This window comes from Populus alba, chromosome 8 (assembly GCF_005239225.2).
Source record: "Populus alba chromosome 8, ASM523922v2, whole genome shotgun sequence".
NCBI classification, from domain to species: domain Eukaryota; kingdom Viridiplantae; phylum Streptophyta; class Magnoliopsida; order Malpighiales; family Salicaceae; genus Populus; species Populus alba.
Window position 1 is genome coordinate 3,417,127 of NC_133291.1, and position 19,004 is coordinate 3,436,130.

A 19,004-nucleotide genomic window follows, 5' to 3' on the forward strand; every position below is an offset into this window, starting at 1 on the left:
TTGACAAGTAAAGCAAATAATTATTAATTGTGTAGCCCTTATTGTCCAAGAAAAGTAACTCTAGTTTCTCAACAAGATTACAGGGGACTAAGAAAAATAATTCCTCGGCCATTAAAAATAGAAGGCGAGGAGTGGAATCAGGACAAAAGGAAGAAGAAAAACAGCAATCTATAGAACGATGCACCTTGGTGAAGCGAGTACCTTGTAATTTGGCTGGAGGTGCTGCCATGAGTAGGAGTATAGCACCCCGGAGCTCCGAAAACCAGATACTGTCACTTGATGCAAGCATAGGAAAAATAAAAAATATATTTATGATCCCCGGGTTTGAGATGAAAAGGGAATATGAAGATGTCTTCAGTAACATGGCGTGTTGTTGTCTTTTGTGCCCCCTTGAATGAAACTGCTCTTCATTTCAGCACAGGCTTATTTGCCAAACGAAAACAAAGAAAGAAAAAAAGAAGGCCGCAATATAATTAATCTCTCAGAGAAGGAAAGGAATTTGCATTATCAGACAAAACTCTATACACTTCAAAGAGCCCTGAATAAAGAGTGTTTCCGCCTCTCCAACTTCATCCTCCGGTTATTATCACTGTTAATAGGCTTCATGAGTCGTTCTCCTTCTGTTTCAAATTGGAGCGAGGACTGCAGTCTCTTTAAATGTCCACCACACTGTTCATGGTATGAAGAATCGACATGACTAAAGTTTTGATTATCTGGACCAAACTGTCTCTGATATGGTGAGTACCATTTCGCTTGCAAATAAGCCAGAGACCTCCAAGGTGGAAGAGGCATCGAATTTTGCTTGAGAGAAGATCTCGCTGCCTCAGCCATGACTTGAAGATACCGTTTTAACCTGGTCAAGGAGCCTACATAAATGGCTGGAAGTGACTTCAATATTCTATCATAAGTGTCAACAGCTCTAGCTATTTCAAAGTGGCTTCGGAAGTCAACATCAATGATCACACGCTCAGAGCTTCCAGCATTGATGCAGTTGACCACATCAATATATTCATGATCCCCTGCGCCATTAAATATAAGGAATATTTTTCAAAAACAGTACAAGTAGAACCGAGTCTTCAGAAAATAGCAAATGCAGCAGCAGCATGAAACAAGATAAAATAGGGTGCATTTTCCAAATAAGATAAACAAGGTCCTCCCTCCAAATGGACTATCACAAGATACAAAAAATCAACACTTGTCCATAAAATCCAGATTAAATCAGTTAAGGGGGCACTTGTAGAACATTAGAACTTGAGGTTGGGATTATCCAGTGAAAACAATGTTTGCCTATGAAGGGTGGTTCAAGCCCCAACGAACTTGCAAGATAATCTGATAGATGCTAAAGACCAATGCTTATGCAAATCAAAGACTTCCCAGAAATAAGAGTTTAACAGTTCCTGAAAATAAAAAAATAAAAACAGAGAAGCCACCAAATTTCTTATTTGTATTGCATTATAGAGGTTTGAAAACAGAGCAAATGTTGAGGACAATTCCCTCGATGCAAATCTAGCCAAGTCATAACCTTCTACACCTATAGTCTCTCAAAGAAATCTTAGAACTGCAACTTAAGAACAAGATAGCATACCTCCAGGCACCTTGCCACTACCCTGCCACTTGGACACACAAACAGCAGCATCATATCCCGAAAGCCTCAACAATTTTACCAAAGAAAAGTTGATGCAGCTTGCATTACACGGACCTGACTTGACACGATGAAGGTCTGTGTCCTTGATCGATTGCACAAGAGAATGAACTATCAACAACAAGTCACTCTCATATTGAGCTACTGTGCGCTTGTAAAACTGCAATAGTAGCACAATAATCAGCAAAACTTTATATGACCAAATAGAGCAAGCCTAAACAGTGACGAGTTAAAAATGTATCGATAGATAGACTGCTCATTGCAATATTAAAGACAACTCCAAGATGCGCAAGGAAGTCGTCATTTGAACCTCCGACTGCAAAACATATTGAAACCACACAAGAACTGCCATTTAAACAAAACTGCAGACACCAGAATACAACCACGACAGTATACCAGATGAGATTCAGACAGACAAAATATAAGCTGAGCTAGTCTTTACATGCACTTCAGTTTACGATCTCCTGGGAAGTATCAGAGATTTCTAACATTTTATTTTTCGGTACAAAGAAAACAATTTGATTAACTTGACAAGCAATCATAGAAATTATAACACAAAACTAGAAGTTCGCAACAATCCGAGAAGAGAGGCAAATAACCGCAATTGTCAAATCTAAATTTTCTCTTCCTCCACGAATTACAGAAATCAATTCAATTTTAGTGAGAAATTATACCATAGAATTACTTAAATTAATTCATCCATTTTCACAGAAAATCAAAACCAATAATATTATCATAATTTTATATGTTTTCTCTCTTCCTCTTAATATTACCAAACAAAATTAACAAAAAAGAAAAGGAAAGGAAAACTAAAAAAAAAAAAAAAGCATTTCATGCAAGCAAAAGAAAAAAAAAATCTTAAACAGAATTCAATTTGATTCTTTATGAATTCAGTTCAGTTTCACTTTCTATACAGAATTATAAATTCTTTCGGTAGTAAACCTCGATGAGTTCTAGAGAATTATTTTTTGTTGTTGTTGTTGAAAAATTCTAGGGAATTCTAGTGAGAGAAAGCAGAACATTGGAAAAACGTGAGACTAAAAATTACCGAAATCTTGTCGGCGAGATGGTGAAGATCATAGAGACCAGAATCGCTATCGCTGCTACACCAGGAATCGGCACCGGAGCTACAGCCGTTCTCGAGAAAATCGCTAACCATGAGAGCCAAATCATGTTCGCTCTCGTGGCTAAAAGCTCCTCCGATCTGCCCACCAATCCCCCTCACCCACCAATCCCCTGTTGCCGTCGCCGCACACATCATAAATCCAGAACAAGACAACTTCTCCCCTTTTTATGAATATTATTGTTGTTATTTCACAATCACAAAAATTATGAAAATAGTAAACGAAACATGGAATCTGTTAAAAAACCTTTAATTTGTTTCTATGCATACAGAAACGCTATGCAAGTATGGCGCATTTCTGGAGTCAAAACTGTGTTGTGATCATAGGAACGAAGAGCACGGTGGCCCTTTTTATGTTGTTTGGAGAGATGGTGGAGGTAGAGCCGTGGGAATGAAAGGAAAGGATATTTTTTATCTTATATTTCCCGTCTTTTTTGGCGTGCAGCTAAAACCCAGAAGGGAGGGAGGGGAGAGGGAAGAGGAATTGGGGAGTGGGAGCTAGAGAGATGGTAGGAAAAATATAAAGAGAGGGATGGAGATGGAATTACGGAAACAACCTTTGGATAACAGTAATAATTTTCTTCGTGGCCGTGTCAGTCCTCTGATTTCAAGGACAAGGATGGGAATTACAGTGCTTTGTTCGTTGTTTGGAATTGTGATTATTTATTGGTTCGGTTCTGTTGACATTGTAGCGGGGAGTTGGGTGTAAAAGGGAGGAAATATTGAATAATTTTCTTCAATTATTATTATTATTATTATTTTCAAGGGATTCAATGAAGAGCCTCATGCACCAAAATGCGCTGGCACATTACTTGGATAAGGTTAAGACTGCAAAATCAATCTAGGCTGGTACCTGCATATCAATTATATTCTTTGTTCAACAAGGAGTCGTTCCAATTTGCTGTGTGGTTGGTCTTTACCTACCCAATAATCCATTACGATGTTAAATTTCCTCAACAAATAAATCCTTCAAGTCTTACTACATGCATAAACCTTTGACATTTCAACTTTTCATGAAATTTAATTTCTTGAAACCTACTAATTATGCCGTCAAGCTAGAGAATTGTGTTTTAAATTGTGTTTATATGTATTTTAAAAGTGTATTTATACATTAAATTAATAGTTTTTAGTATTTTATGATAATATTGATGTGTTGATATTAAAAATAAAAATAAAATCTAAAAAATAATATTTTAATATATTTTTTAAAAAAAAATATATTAATAAAAAAACAATTTACATCTTAATACTAAAGACACATTAAGTTTTAAAACTTTAGCTACACTCTAATTATTTTTAATTACTATTAAAAAGGCAAGATGCACGTATGTTTTTGCTAGATTGGGGTGGGAGTGACAATTTTTTACGATTAGGGTTAGGGTTTGGTGGCATAAACACTAAAAGGTTTTTATTTTTGTGTTTCAATCTGAATTTGAAATACATTTAAAAAATATATTTGATTGAAAAAATATATTAAATTAATTATTTTTAGCATTTTTCAATTATTTTAACATATTAATATAAAAAATAAATGTATAATAAAAAATATTTTTAAAAAAATACATGCAGCAAACCACATAACAAAAACGATGTTGCAGATAATAAAAGAAAATGGGCAAGAAAGTATGATGATTTTGCAAAGCAACAGCATCTGGGTATTGGTGACCCAGTCACCAAGCTACTTGATGTAACGGAAGATTAAATAAAAAGTAATCACCGTCATTGCCAAAATGGCAAATGACGTGAGTTTCACGGATAGCTTTCTCTCACGTCAGCGGCTTAGCATCCAATAATTGACGGTGATTTGGCTGTTCTTCTCCTGAATCCGCTACCCTGCTAATTTATTCGACTATTTTCAAAAGTAATTTTTATTTAAAAATATATTAAAATATTTTATTTTTTTTAGAATAAGTTAATAGCTGGAATTTTCCTACCTTGAGAAGAAAATACTGGAACTTCATTTTTTTACAGTTCTTACAAGAGGAGCTGAATGAGAAAAGCATATAAGGAAAAGAAGGTTCCCGTCATCCCCTGATCTGCAAATAGAGACGAGCCACACGCGGTGGCGGGTCTACGGTGGGTCCACACGCTCGCTAGCAGCAGCTGTCCGCCTGTCCCTTTAAAGAGGATAGGACACTTGCCACTTCCGCAATTAATCGAAGGCCAGAATTGGACCACCCAGCTCAACTTTTAAAAGGTAATCGGCCAATTAAATTTTTTTTTAAAAAAAAACTAAAAGTTATAGATGTGAAATATTGTGACTGGATATATTATAATATTTATTGGAAAAGTGTAATGAAGGTTTTTACTTTTCTTCTCAAAACCGACAAAGCTTGTAAGTATACCTGGGGTCAAGTCATCTTTTAAAGGTGATTTATTAAATATTACAGGAATGATCGGATATAAATTCATCCACACGTATTTTTTCCACAATTAAATAACTTTGTTGCCGTTAAAATAAATATATATAACTTTATTTCAGTAGCTTTTTTTTTCCCCTTCTTTTCACTATTACTGCACAGTAAAATAATCAAGATACTATTAAACTTGCACACGAGACTTTTTTATTTTTATTTTTTTTCAGTGAAGTTACGGGATTGCATTTACGCATTTTTGTTTGCAGAAAAGTAATTTTTTTTAAAAGTAATTTTAAAAAAAATAAAATTCTAAAAAAATAAATTATTTTTATATTTTAGTAGTGTCATAAAAAATAAGTTAGAAAATATTTTCTAATATTTGACTATATTATAAAAATAAGCTAGAAAATAATTTATTAATATTTTTTTTTCATGTTTATTAAAATAATAAGAAAAAAATCTTACAAATTAAAAAATTGAATGAGAATGAAATTAAAAAAAAATTAATTTCATAAATTATTCCAAATAAAATAAATAAATAATAATAGAAATTAAATTTAATAGATAAAAAAAACTTAAAAGATGATGAAATTAAAATAATAATAATTACAATTTCATGAATTATTTTAAATAAAATAAGTAACAATTAAAAGAATGAAGACCAAATTTAATAGATAAAAAATTTCAATTAAAAAAATAAAAAATAAATAAATAACAATCAACCAAAATTAATATAAAAATTAAATTTTAAAAGATGAAATTAAAAAAAAAAAAACAAAATATATAGCAATTAAAATTTTAAGGACCAAATTTAATATAATTGATAAATAATATAATATTTTTAAATTTTTTATAACTTCTAAATAATATTTTCTATCTAAAAAAAATACTTTTCTAAAATGCAATACGTGTGTGTACATGTGTGGTTTTCAAGGTTATTATTTTTTTTTTTGTTTTTTAAGTTGACTTAGTGGCTGTTTAATAATTTTTAAAAATGATTAAACATCCCTGGAAAGAACTAGATACCCCGATAGTGAAATGCGATTGTTGGCAGGAGTGCTAGTGCATCTTTTGCTAGGTTGTAGTAGTCTGTTCCTTTTATCCCCTTGGTACCAGATTGAGATGAATCTTGAATCAATCACCTTGAATAAAAACAATTTGAAACAGCAGGTGCTGTACGTGTATTTATCATCATGGAATATCTTTCAAGCTCATGCTTTTCTTTCCTTTTCTGAACCATATGCGAGCTATGTTGGAAGGAAGCATTTATAATTCATATAATTGATAGGAAACCAAAAACTACGCGACAAACACCATTGCTTGTTAAATTACTACAAAACCTTAATTGCTTATTTTGAGTATGTGGTGGTCCTGAATTTTTCTTCCGTGACTTTAAATTATAATCGCTTCACTTAAATTTATTTTATTTTCAATAACTAAATTGCATAAATAAAAAACAATTTACTTGCTCTTATATAACAAAAAAGTGAAATCACCGATAGCTTGAAATTATTACAGCCTTCACCGCTGGCTCTTGCCAGGAACCCAATTCTAAGTCTCAAAATGCTAAAAAGTCTGTTGTGGAAAAGCGATATACCATCATCTTATGACAATGCTATTATGACAAAGTTAGGGAGTCGATCAGTTTTATGCAGTGCTGGAAGCACAAACTGCAATGGAGTTTGAATTGTGCGATAAAAAATTATTTCCGGCCTCTCCTCTCTTTGGGAATCTAATCATTAATAAACGGATCAGCCTTTAAGGAGAATCTAATTATGGCTTAATTGAAAATGAGGAAAAAGGAGGATAAATAATAATTATTTTTTGAAACAAAGGAATCCAATAATTGTCATAAACAATGGTGTAAGGGATAATAAATTACTACTGAGGCGAGCATTATATATTCAACTAATTTCTGATATTGCAAGGGATGAACAATATACTATAATTTTTCAACTTGTCAACCAATTCTACTAGACTTGGGGATTCGGTGCAAATTGAAAACAGACCGATCTCCAATGGCCCAGTCAAACTCCTCATGGTTCGAAACGAGCCATTCATTGTTTACTTCATCAAGCTTTTCTAGATCCTATTTTACGTCACTTGGAGCATTAGATGTCTGTCTCCGTAAAACTAGCCTAAAAGGCTGGCCATCAAACAGCAGTTCTAGAAACTATCGGCAGAACCATGCCACTTTCTTTAAGTCATCAAACAAAAGTTTAGAACAGGAAAACTGAAGGTGTATCTATTAACAAAATACAGTCAATCATAAGGCATCTACATAGATATACAATGACAGCAATTAACACTATTGCCTCCCAACTGGTAGCAAGCACATATTTGTTTTTTAGCATATGTAGATATGAGAAAGCAATTGGTCATGAAAAACAATGTCTTCTGAAAAGCAACTAAAGATTTCCAAGAAAATGAGCTTTTTCTATTAAAAAAAATTGAATTTTCATGAATAACAAACATCAACTTTCCAACATTTACTACTTTTTCTAAGCTCTTTTAGCCCAAAAAAAAAATAATAAACATTTCATCTCAAATTAAGCTTTGAATCGGTTCAAAAAATGGCATCTCTTTGCAGAGAAAAATGCTTGACTAAAAAAAAACCAAATTAGCATTCAAGCAACTTCCATAAAATAATCTAGAAGTCCAATAATAAAACCAATCAGTCATTTCATAAACCATGGTTGTTTGAGAATACGGAACAAAATCATAAAAAATTTACCACACCATATGAAAACTATCCTTACGCCCACTCCGTCAGACTCTAGATTCAGTTATGTGTAATATGCTAACTAGATAGAGACCTATGACCGGATTTAGCACGACAAGGTTGATTAGGGAAGCATGCAATCCTAATTCAAACTTCCTAATATGCACTGGAGTCTTCTCTATCAAAGCCTCCCTTCTATCACATTTTCACTGCAAGGTTTGATCTCTGACAAATTTAGTTATTTTCATCTAAATATCAAGAAATTCACATCCCAGAAAATCGATTTGAATGCATTGCCGAAGAGCATTTCCTTTTACGAAGGTATACATGTAAACTAAGATCCAGAAATGCACTCCACCCAAAATCTCGCAAATGAATTTTTGGATAGACGTGAACATGGAGGGAGACTGATGGATTCTACATGTCGAGGAAACTTCACAGATTATTGTGCATCATTGGGGGGGGGGGATACCGTACACATATGGAGCTGAAAGGGGTTCTACATAAAATCTACTGTTATTTCATCACTACAATGAGCGTGGGACAGGATATATATATATTTTGAGAAAGGCCAAAGAACTGAAATACCTTCTGCGGTCACCTGCGGAATGTACTCTTTTCAGGTTGAGATCAGAAGGGAATTCAAGTAGATGATGACTTCTTATCGAGGCTTCAAATTACGCTGCATAGCAAGAAAATTAGTTAAATTCCGGAAACCTAAGCTAGTGGCATAGCACTTTAAAATAATAGTCCACCAATTCTTTTTCACTGTTTCACGATTTTTGTTGTCAATAATTGGGAGGTAAAGAGTGAAGAAGCATTCAGCACTGCAGAAAAAGCTTGACCATCATTCACCACTGCACTAGCACATTTCTCTATCGCATTATAGCAAAATAATAGGAACAAATATGACCCCCCGTGCACAGACATTTAAATCTGACATTAAGAAATAGCATACTTTTGGCCTGTCAGTAGGTATCTGTGGCTGTTTATCCAGCATTCTATCTGTATCTGGTGCTTGCTGTTCGTTATCATGCTTATAAAACGCCTGCAGAGCCCTCCCAGCAAATGCACGAATTATATTGACTTCCATTGCAGACATATTTTTCCACTGAAATATCAAATTCAAGAGATCACTTTATAGAACTGCAGAATGCATTGTCTAACAAAGATACAGTAGATCACAACAATAATGAAGAATGAATCTAGTACTACAGCTGACAACTGACAAGTAGCTTCCCGGTAACCCTGCGAATAGGCAAACCTAGAACCTCATGACATTTGATAATAGTCTCAACATCTACTCAGCTATGAAGCTTGGTTGCTGTTTGCATGTGGGCAGCAAGGAGGCTGCTCAAGCATGCAAGAGACCATCATGAATTTTCAGTGAGAGATGCTTCTCTTATATTTATATATTTCCTTAAATGGAAAAGGTCAGGTACTTTTATCCCGTTTCTTCTTTGGTTAAATAAGTAATTTTATCAGAACACTGAAGTCTGTAAGAAGGGTGAAAGAACAAGATTTTTTACCCCTGATTTCACAATCTATATCTCCCACGAAAGCACTTGGGGACACTGCCAGATTCTCTAAGTCTTGCATCTAAATTATTTCTTGATGCATCCATCATTATTCAGTTAGGTGAAGTGGTTTAGATCACATTCATGTTGTTAAAAAACAAATAAAAATAGCACACTTTATTGGAAGGTTCTTATTAACAATTATTTCAATAACAGAGATTTTAGATAGATGGGATAACTAGAACACTCTTCACGTCCGGGCACAAGGGAGATCATTCTTTCCAACAATACCACGTCTAGAAAGAACATTCAACTCAAAGGGTATAAGGTCAATGAAATGATAAATAGACATAGCAAGCATACCGTTACTGTAGATGCAGTGAACTTTTCTAAATTGGTCTCCACTTTATGAAATCTTACATCTCTGATATCCTCGGTAAGTGACCTCACCTGTAAACAGGTAAATATGAATTTATGCCAAACACAAAACTGAAAAAGATGAAGGAATCATAGAGGCTCACCATGTACATGTCGGGAATGTCCTCGCGTGCACTGCATTCACAAAGTTAGAGTTGACATTCAATACTGTCAGCACTGAAGTGTGGAATAAACTGAGAATGTTTCAGTAGTTACTGATCGAAAAGAAGTCTTGAGATTTCCAAGTAATGAAAGGGTAATGGCTGAAATGCGTGAGAGTCTCGTTCCAGTTCCAAAACCTGAGCCAGGTTTTCTAATCCAGGAGGGGGGAAAATTACAAAGAAAACAATGAGAAAGATTGGAGACAACAATCTACCATCTGTCGGATACAAGAGAAGCAGATAAAATTCCTAAAACTCTGGGATAAACAACTGATTGAAAGACAAGCAGTAATCAAATCAAGGTTCAAAACTCACCAATTGACATCCACTGAGGCGGCCTGATTGTGCATTTCCCTCTCTTCTTTAAAGCCACCGCTAACCAGAGCGGCACTTGAGCTGCTAATTGTGGATGAAATGGACCATAATCCCCCTGACGTTACACCAAATTAATAAATTACAGGGATAAATAACTGAAATGAAATGAAAATTCGCACATGTAAATTCCTGTGCGTATAAGAGATGGCGAAGGAGAGATTACACGGATAAAATAGAGAGAATTCATCCTCAAATTCGGAACAATCTCCACTAGTTCATCTCCTGCCATGAATTCAATCTGTGAGAAAAAAAAAAAAAAAAACAGCAGCCAAGCATAAACGACCACGCATAAATCTGTAAATCGTGTGTAGAGAGAAGGGAAGGGACCTCTCCAGGAGAAAATAGAGACATGTTTGAGTCAGATTGACCGGCCATTTCTGCGACTGTGGACAGATCTAGGGTTTGGTTAGATATTATTTGGTGCAATTGCGGATTAGGTGAGGCAAAAGTGGTGATTTGGAAGGGGAAAGAGACAGAGAGAGACTGTAAAGTGAGAAACCTGAGGAGAGGCGTTTTGTTAATCTCTTTTTCGGCGGGGCGCCAAAGGTGGGTTTAAAATTGGCGCGCGTTTAAGAAGTTTGGGCTTCGGATTATTGGCCCATTTGGTTTTGTTTTTTAGCTACCAAGTTAGAATGTTAGATAGATAAGAGCCCGTTTTGGTGTCGTTGCTTTTGTGAACAAAAAAACAATCCAAATAACAATTCAGAGTAATGTCGCCTTGTTGTCAAATGGTACGATGTTATAGTGTACTCGATAGCCAACTCATTCAAAATTAAAAATAGTCTCCTCAGCGATTAAAAGATTTGTTTCTTCCTTTATACCTGCCTTCTGGGCTTGCAGGGTGTTCAGTTAGGCCCTTTGGCCCGGACACCCCATCAAAAAAAAAATTATATATTTAACAAGGGACTTGTTTTATTTTTCTTATTCTGGATTCAAACTTCATTGTGCATGTTTGTCATCGCAGTGCCTTACATGCTCACTGGGATTTGCAGGATGTTCAGTGAACCGTGGGATTAGTCGTAGTACGCGCAAATCTAGCCCGGACATCCACGTAAATCAAAAAAAAAAAATATATAATATATATTATTTCTATTTAAAAACATTGATTTAATTTCTATTAAAAAAATAAAAAAATATATATTATTTTAATATATTTATAAAAAAAACACACTTTAAATTACAACTGAAACAAAATGGAAAGTATACCTGTACTCTCAAGAAAATGCACTAAATTTTACTATTGTAAAAACCAGTTCCCGTACAGGTTTTTGAAAATCGCAGACACGAGTATCAAACACACTCGATGTGAATTTCCATTGTTTGGCTACTTTTTTTAGCACACAAGAGTATGCGGGATCATCCTTGGAAATGCCAGGTCCAGGCACGTGTTTTTAGGGTACATGCCTTGATCCTAATTGATAGAGGAGAGGACTGGAGATAATCATAGTCCTACATACAAGGATTCGTTTGGTAGATAGAACAATCATAGGTCTATAAGGTTTTTATAGGTTTTTATTGTTTAATGCAAAGTTTTGACACAGCAAGAATTTAAATTCATGATAATCTGTAAAATGATATTCCAGCAAATAGAACAACTAATGATGCTGAATACACGCCCTGTGATAAAATTAACCATAGGGATGCGAAGACTTGTAATACAGTGATCGATGCGGAATTCAGTGCAAAAGTTAGGAGATTTTGATCTGGAAAAAGCCCAAGAACAGGCTTTTATTACCATGAAAGCTACAATACAGGTCGAGATAACAGGATATCTTGCTCTTTAATATATTTATTCTACGGTTTCTACCGTTGCACATCATGAAAACACGGATTCTTTCAACTCTGGAGTCTGGTGTAGTAGTAATGCGTACGGTGCTACTGGGAGGAATGTGTATGCTGGTACAGTTTAATTTGATTTTTTAAAATTTTAAATTGTTTTTTAAAAAAAATAATTTTAAAAAATAAAAAAATATTATTTTAATATATATGTTGAATTTGGAAAACAAAACAACGACAAAACAATGTTCATGCGGTGAAGATACGAAAGAATGCTTATGCTGGGTCTTTACCGTGCTCGCCGGGATCATGAGAAAAGGTTAACTGTTGAAGCGACTGCAGGATTCCAGAAAGCGAGGGCCCGTTCTCTGTTTGCCTGGTCAAAAGTGGACATTACACTATTTTTATAACTTCGTTACAGTTTTTAAACAGTCCATGCTCGTGCCCTAAAAATTTGTTGAAGAGTATGTGTTTGACCATAATAGCACGACAAGTGTCCATATTAATAGAAAAGTTTTCGAAAATTGAAAAAACAAATTACTAAAAACACTTACTGGAGCATGTAGCTATTTGAATTCGATTGTAAACCAGACATAATGCATAGGGAGCGGAAATAGTATAATTGTATGTATACCCTTCTATGATAACCATTACGCTAGTTATTGGGGTAATATTGTTATTTATCGAGGCACCAGTTAATTATTATAACAAAAATTGAGGATAATATAATTTTTAATATATAGTGTAATGATTAAAATACTCTTAAAATCAAAATTAATATATCCAGAGTCTAGGATTTGTTTTATCTTTTCACTTTTAAATGTGTAATGAAGTTACTTCATCAAACGTGAAAATATAATTTTTTTAAAACTTGAATCCCGTGGTTTTTTATATTTTCACAATGTTATTTTAGTCATAACCAAATCAAGTTATTAGCAATTTGATATTTTCATGAATATTAAAAAAAAATGACGAACGATGTTTTAAACGGTCACACGCTGGGCATCGACGACGAACCTGAGATGAACCCCGCTGACACGTCAGCTGCACACCTACACCCAAATCCTGGACCCGAAGAAGTCGATGAGCTTCTTTCTGAACGCTGTCATCTTTGCTCCTTTATTTTTTTTTACAGCATCATTGATTGCGAGAGGGAATCAAAGACTTTATTTCCATGGCTAGAAAGTTGTGCGTGTGTGCGCGCGAGAGAGAGAGCATGGCTTGAGGGAGGAAGACTGCTCGCAAACACACATTCTAAAACAACATCAATACACACACAAACACACGTCAAGACTTCTACCACCAGTTTTCGTAATTTTTTCCGGCCAAATCAGCCGCAACGAAATCAGTTCGTTGCAACAACTTTTCTTGTCTTTGTTTTTTTTTTTAAAAAAAAAAAATGCTTGCTAGCGAATAAAAACCAGCGAATTCGGAAATAGTTTTTAAAATATTCTACAAACATTATTTTGTTCGCATCTAGTTTATTATATCAAACTATCTCAGAGTTTTGGAAACAAAAGTGACATTTTCAATAAATAGCTCCATCAGATGGTGTACTATTCAATAAGAATTAGTTTTTTGAATCCCCGACTAAAATATAATGTGTAAAAAATTATGGCCCGCATGACAAATGACTCATCAAAGCACCAAACATTTCGAGTGGCCCGTAAAAATGCAAGATGACCCAATCCCTATGCACAGCACAGCACACCACCCACTCACCATGACGCATCAATCCACGGGCCCGAACAACTCTTCGCTTCAATTCCCAAAACAACCCTTATCGAAACCACCGTCTCCCAAAGCATATTCCAGATAGATTCGAGGCTAAAATAGTAAATCAATTTCCCACAGATTTGTAGCACCTTGTTTGATCCGCTACCATAAATAAAAACTCCAAAAATTTAAAACAAAATCCGCAACTGAAAACCAAAACTAAAAATCAAAAGCCGTTCTCTTCTGCTTCGATCAGTACTCCACGATCTACAATGGCCAGGAAGTTCTTTGTTGGCGGAAACTGGAAATGCGTGAGTCCCATTTTCTTCCATGCTTTACTTGATATTCTGTTGTTTATATTGCTGATTTTTTTTTTGTCCTGGATGCAGAATGGAACCAGCGAAGAAGTGAAGAAGATAGTGTCAACCCTCAACGATTCCCAAGTACCTTCATCTGATGTTGTTGGTAAGTGTATGCTTTTTACTCTTGCTCTGGTTTACGCAAATCGCATCAACAAAAATACTTGGGGTATTCTTAACCATGATCTGTTTGAATATTGGTACGATCTTTTTCTACAGAGGTTGTTGTAAGCCCTCCATTTGTGTTTCTCCCTCTTGTGAAAAGTACGTTGAGGCCTGATTTTCATGTCGCGGCTCAAAATTGTTGGGTTAAGAAAGGAGGTGCTTTCACCGGTGAAGTCAGGTATTCTTAAGCTTGATGCAAATAATCTCTATTAGCTGCAACATGTCGTCTTTTTCGTTTTTTTACTGGTTTAAATCTTTCTGCGGGATTTGAATGTCTAAATGCTGAAGCTGATGCGTGCAGTGCCGAGATGCTTGTGAATCTGGATATTCCCTGGGTCATTCTTGGTCACTCCGAAAGGAGAAGTCTCCTAAATGAATCAAATGAGGTAAGTTGTGCTACATGGCATGGTAAACACTTATCTTTGGATAATTCCTATTGCCAATACTTCTGAAGATGCTTATTTTTGTGATAACTAAATCATGTAGTAACTTCCCATTCTGGGTGTGTTTCCTTTAGTTTGTGGGGGATAAGGTTGCATATGCACTATCTCAAGGGTTGAAGGTGATAGCTTGTGTTGGTGAGACTCTTGAGCAGCGGGAAGCAGGATCTACCGTGGAGGTTGTTGCAACACAAACCAAAGCAATTGCAGGTATTCTATTGATAGTATCCTTAAAAAAATTATTTAGTGGTTCTACGATGTTGTACATGATTGTGTAAATATTCTGCGTAAGAAGTTTCTGGCCTTTATATGGCGGTGGAACATTGTTGATAAAGTTAAGCTGTTGCTAGTCGGGTATGCAGAATCATTGATTTCTTATCAATTGAAATATCGTACTCTAGTTTACAGTGATGCAATGTTCTTTGTTTACAGTAATCACTTGCTCACACACTTTAGATGAACTTGAATTCAACTCCGTCTCTTTCTCCTAGTTCCAATTCTGCAATGCACCTTCAAAACAACGTTCAAAGAACTTGTATTTATCATACAGTTAATTGAATTTTGATCACAATTTGATCATATCAAGGGGCTCCATATGTGCGTACCTTTTTCAGTAGATCTGTTCATTAATTTGGAACATATCACCATGTTGATTCTTTTATGTGCCTTGCAACCTTCACAGTGTCTTAACTGTAACGAGTTTTGAAGTGCCATGATTTTCAACTTTGCTTTTACTGCAGCGCGAGTATCAAACTGGGCTGATGTTGTCTTGGCCTATGAGCCTGTGTGGGCTATTGGAACAGGGAAGGTTGCAACTCCTGCTCAGGCACAGGAGGTAAGTCCAAACCTGGTTTTCTTGATGCAGATTATGCTCATTATATGCACCAAGCTTTCCACAAAGTACAAAAACCAGGGCATCGAACACCTATTGATTATTTCCTGTACCACAATAATTCAGATTGTGCTATTAAATTGAGCATAAGGACATAGAAAGCGGCTGGCGGAGTTTGTTTTCTAGGGAAATGGCTTGAATGGAAATCGGTTGGGATTTCTGTTTTGAAAGTTCAGAAAATGATAACAATCAAGTCTCTTCTTTGCAAATCCTACATTTGGGTATACAGAGTACTAAGACAAGAAAACTTTGTTTGCTTTGAACTCAAAATCTTTTAGCTTCTATGAAATTTCAATCTCATGGTATTAGCTCATTTATAGCAGACAAATGGTGTTTTTGCCCCATAATTGTTAATTTTTTTTCTAACTGCCCACTTTCTCAGGTTATTTCCTGCATGTTAAACACCAGTTAATCTATGATCGTGTCTAATTTGTTGGTTTCCCATGATTAGTTTCTTGAAACTCTGGCTTATTAATCTAATAGGTGCATTATGAACTGAGGAAATGGCTTCAAGAAAATACCAGCCCTGAAGTTGCTGCGACAACCAGGATTATTTATGGAGGTATCTTCATTTGTTAATGCTACTTCCAATCTGTCTATTTTCTTGATTGCTTTTTATCGTTTCTTGTTGATCTGTTAATAAATCTTTCACATCTTTTGAAAATAAAGAAAACCAACTTTACCCATTAAATAACTCATTCTGTAACATGAGGTAGATGCTTGCATAAAATACTGAGAAGTGAATGTGCTATGGCCTCATTTTTCTTGAACACAAACACAATGCAACGTGCTTAGGGAAGCATAAGGGGTTATCCCCTGCTTGGTCCAGATGGATCAATATTCAGCCCTTGATCTATCTGATCGTAGCATTGGCACCATTGCAATACTCTGGGAATTGATGAGACCTGAAGCTTTTGCAAGGCTGAGTGCACTGCACCTGTTTACATCTAGATAAAGAAGATATTCTAGTGTTGTGAACAATATCTGAAAAGCTAGCATGCCTTTTCGCTCACTGCTGGCTTATTTTTTATTTCATTCTGGTTTCTTAATGGGAGTTTACAAAACAGTGTTTAATTTTCTCCCCAATTTTCCTTATATGTTTGCTTAAATTTGTGCCTGATTCAGGGTCGGTTAATGGTGCAAACTGCAAGGAATTGGCAGCAAAACCTGATGTTGATGGCTTTTTGGTTGGTGGTGCTTCTCTAAAGGTAGTGCTAATTACTAGTTATATAACATGTCTCGTTGCGCTTTACTTGTCTTTTCCCTACCGGTTGATTTCCCTGACATTTCCCTTTCATTGTGCTGCCGTCATTAGCCGGAGTTCAATGACATTATCAAGTCTGCTGAAGTGAAGAAAAGTGCTTGAGTTGGAACCAGGCATGGTGGTGACTCTTTGATGCTTGTGTTTGAGGAGGTATATAATCCATCATGTTCAATTTTAGACATGTTTTCGAGGAAATAAGTTCTCGCTCTTGTGTAACAAGAACATCACTTTAACTGGCTTTATGTTTGGATATAGCCAACTGTTTTCCTACCACCGCCGTTTACATTTTGAGTTCCTGGTTACTTCCATGTTTTTAACATGTTGCATGAATGCCATCAATTATTTCATGTCCGGCCCTTGTAACTTTTCTGAAGTGGCTCAGGTCGTAACTCGGAAGTGATGGGAATATTCCTTCCCGCACAGGTCCTTCTGACTTTTGAAGTCTTTGCCGAAAAGTTGATGTTACAACTACTGTAGTGGGTGATTTTCTGTTGCTTCAAGTTTATTAAGGATATCATTTTTTTTTTTCACTGTAAAGAAAATTAAATGTAAACCTGTAAATTATTAAATTATTAGTAATTTTTTAACTAATTATATATTGATAATTCTAAAAAATAAATTAAATTATATTAAAGTTAAAATATAATAAAAAATAATATTATTATTATAATCAATAAATAATCTAAATAAAATGAAAAAGATAGTGTGATTCAATATATTAATGATATAAAATATTTTGAAACAAAACTTTAGATCATTAAATGGTTTTCCATTACAAGAGGGAATCATTATGTCATAGTCTGGTTTGGTTTAACCTGTTAGATATTATTTTGTTGCAAATTTGTTCTTGATAACCACGCATGATTTTAAAATGTGTTTAACAAGCCCATAGCCAGCACTATTAATAAGGCTAATTATCAAATCTTTATATGTCATGGATTTTTTTAGATTGCAAGTTAATATAAATCTAATAATAAAATAAATCCCTAAATAAAGTCTAATATGTCAGAAAAAATTCAAATTATAAATAATTATTCAACATTAAATAAATAATAAATAAATATTATTGCAAAAAAAATTCATATAGCTTAAATCTTCAATTTTTGTATATTTTAAGTAAATTTTAATCTTGATTTCAAACGTATCTTTCATTCTTGTTTGAGTTAATTGTTGACACTATTATATATGGTTAGTAAACTTTAGTTGTATAGTTTTTAGTCCAACTTGAATTGCAACAAAATTCTACTTGTTGTTCTAAAAAATGTCTTAAATAATATACAAAGATCTAATTTAATAGATTTGATAAGATCTGTCTAGTAACTTTAATAATCTGAAATAATATATTATCAAACTCCATTTGATTTGAAAGTTATCACAATATATCTTTATATGTCTAGTATTTACTTATAAAATTTTAGTTCGATTTGATTTACAGTTTGATAGATATAATTGATCTCATAAAATTAATCAGTAAATATTTCAAGGTAAAATTTAGAATTGACTTGATTTACTTTTAAAATCAAATCAAAATTTACTGATTAAGAAAATTTTACTAAATCAAAATTTTAATCTAATTTTACACACTAGAAACATGTAACTCGCGGCTCCGACAAGAATAAAGGTTACATTGCCTAATAAACCAAACTACGGGTATAACCTCACCGCAAGTTATTTCCGCTCAGTCTTCGTCCCAACTCCCCCCTTTCGTCCCCACCGTTTCCGAAAAGGCAAGACGGTGTTTTTCGACCCAAGTTATTGCTTATTATGTAAGAAAAGGACGCCACGCGTCGTCTCATGGATCTTATTTTGCAGATATAGGTCTCCTTCTTTTTATGGCCATAGGCTAGATAGGCTCAAGCTTCTCATGCATTTCCTGGCATTCCCATTTTCTTGCTTATCCGAGACCTCATCTTTTTTCCTACCAGGTGTCTTTTTATTCCCCTATCGGATGCTGTCAGCGGGTTTATTTGGCTACTTAACGTCACAACCACCATGGGAACAGTTCAGGATTTCAAGTTCTATTAGCAGCCAGATCAGGTTTGATGGGGAAAATGGGATATGGGATTTTTAGGAGTGGA

General features: G+C 34.7%; 3 protein-coding genes across 5 annotated transcripts; 1 reads left to right on the forward strand and 2 right to left on the reverse strand.

The window, feature by feature from the left end:
- LOC118052292 (uncharacterized) lies at window positions 1–3,269 on the reverse strand. Its single transcript, XM_035063224.2, has 3 exons — window positions 2,691–3,269; window positions 1,586–1,802; window positions 1–1,019 (listed from the first exon to the last, which is right to left on the reverse strand). Exons 1-3 carry the CDS (start codon window positions 2,901–2,903, stop codon window positions 529–531), a joined length of 921 nt encoding a protein of 306 aa, XP_034919115.1. The 5' UTR covers window positions 2,904–3,269; the 3' UTR covers window positions 1–528.
- A 4,844-nt stretch (window positions 3,270–8,113) lies between these two features.
- Window positions 8,114–10,813, reverse strand: LOC118052290 (DNA replication complex GINS protein PSF2). Of its 3 annotated transcripts, none has more exons than XM_035063221.2 (8): window positions 10,642–10,813; window positions 10,478–10,552; window positions 10,255–10,369; window positions 9,995–10,091; window positions 9,883–9,913; window positions 9,725–9,811; window positions 8,803–8,955; window positions 8,114–8,526 (listed from the first exon to the last, which is right to left on the reverse strand). In XM_035063221.2, the coding sequence occupies exons 1-8, from the start codon at window positions 10,687–10,689 to the stop codon at window positions 8,506–8,508; spliced, it is 627 nt and encodes a 208-aa protein (XP_034919112.1). In that variant the 5' UTR covers window positions 10,690–10,813; the 3' UTR covers window positions 8,114–8,505. The 3 variants fall into 3 exon arrangements, with proteins under 3 accessions (XP_034919112.1, XP_034919114.1, XP_034919113.1); XM_035063223.2 differs by having other exon boundaries at window positions 10,478–10,536; window positions 10,642–10,799; XM_035063222.2 differs by having other exon boundaries at window positions 10,664–10,769.
- Window positions 10,814–13,957: 3,144 nt separating this feature from the next.
- On the forward strand, window positions 13,958–17,273 carry LOC118052289 (triosephosphate isomerase, cytosolic). Its single transcript, XM_035063220.2, has 9 exons — window positions 13,958–14,117; window positions 14,196–14,271; window positions 14,385–14,508; window positions 14,632–14,716; window positions 14,848–14,980; window positions 15,511–15,605; window positions 16,146–16,224; window positions 16,788–16,870; window positions 16,978–17,273. The coding sequence occupies exons 1-9, from the start codon at window positions 14,079–14,081 to the stop codon at window positions 17,026–17,028; spliced, it is 765 nt and encodes a 254-aa protein (XP_034919111.1). The 5' UTR covers window positions 13,958–14,078; the 3' UTR covers window positions 17,029–17,273.
- Window positions 17,274–19,004: the final 1,731 nt, after the last annotated feature.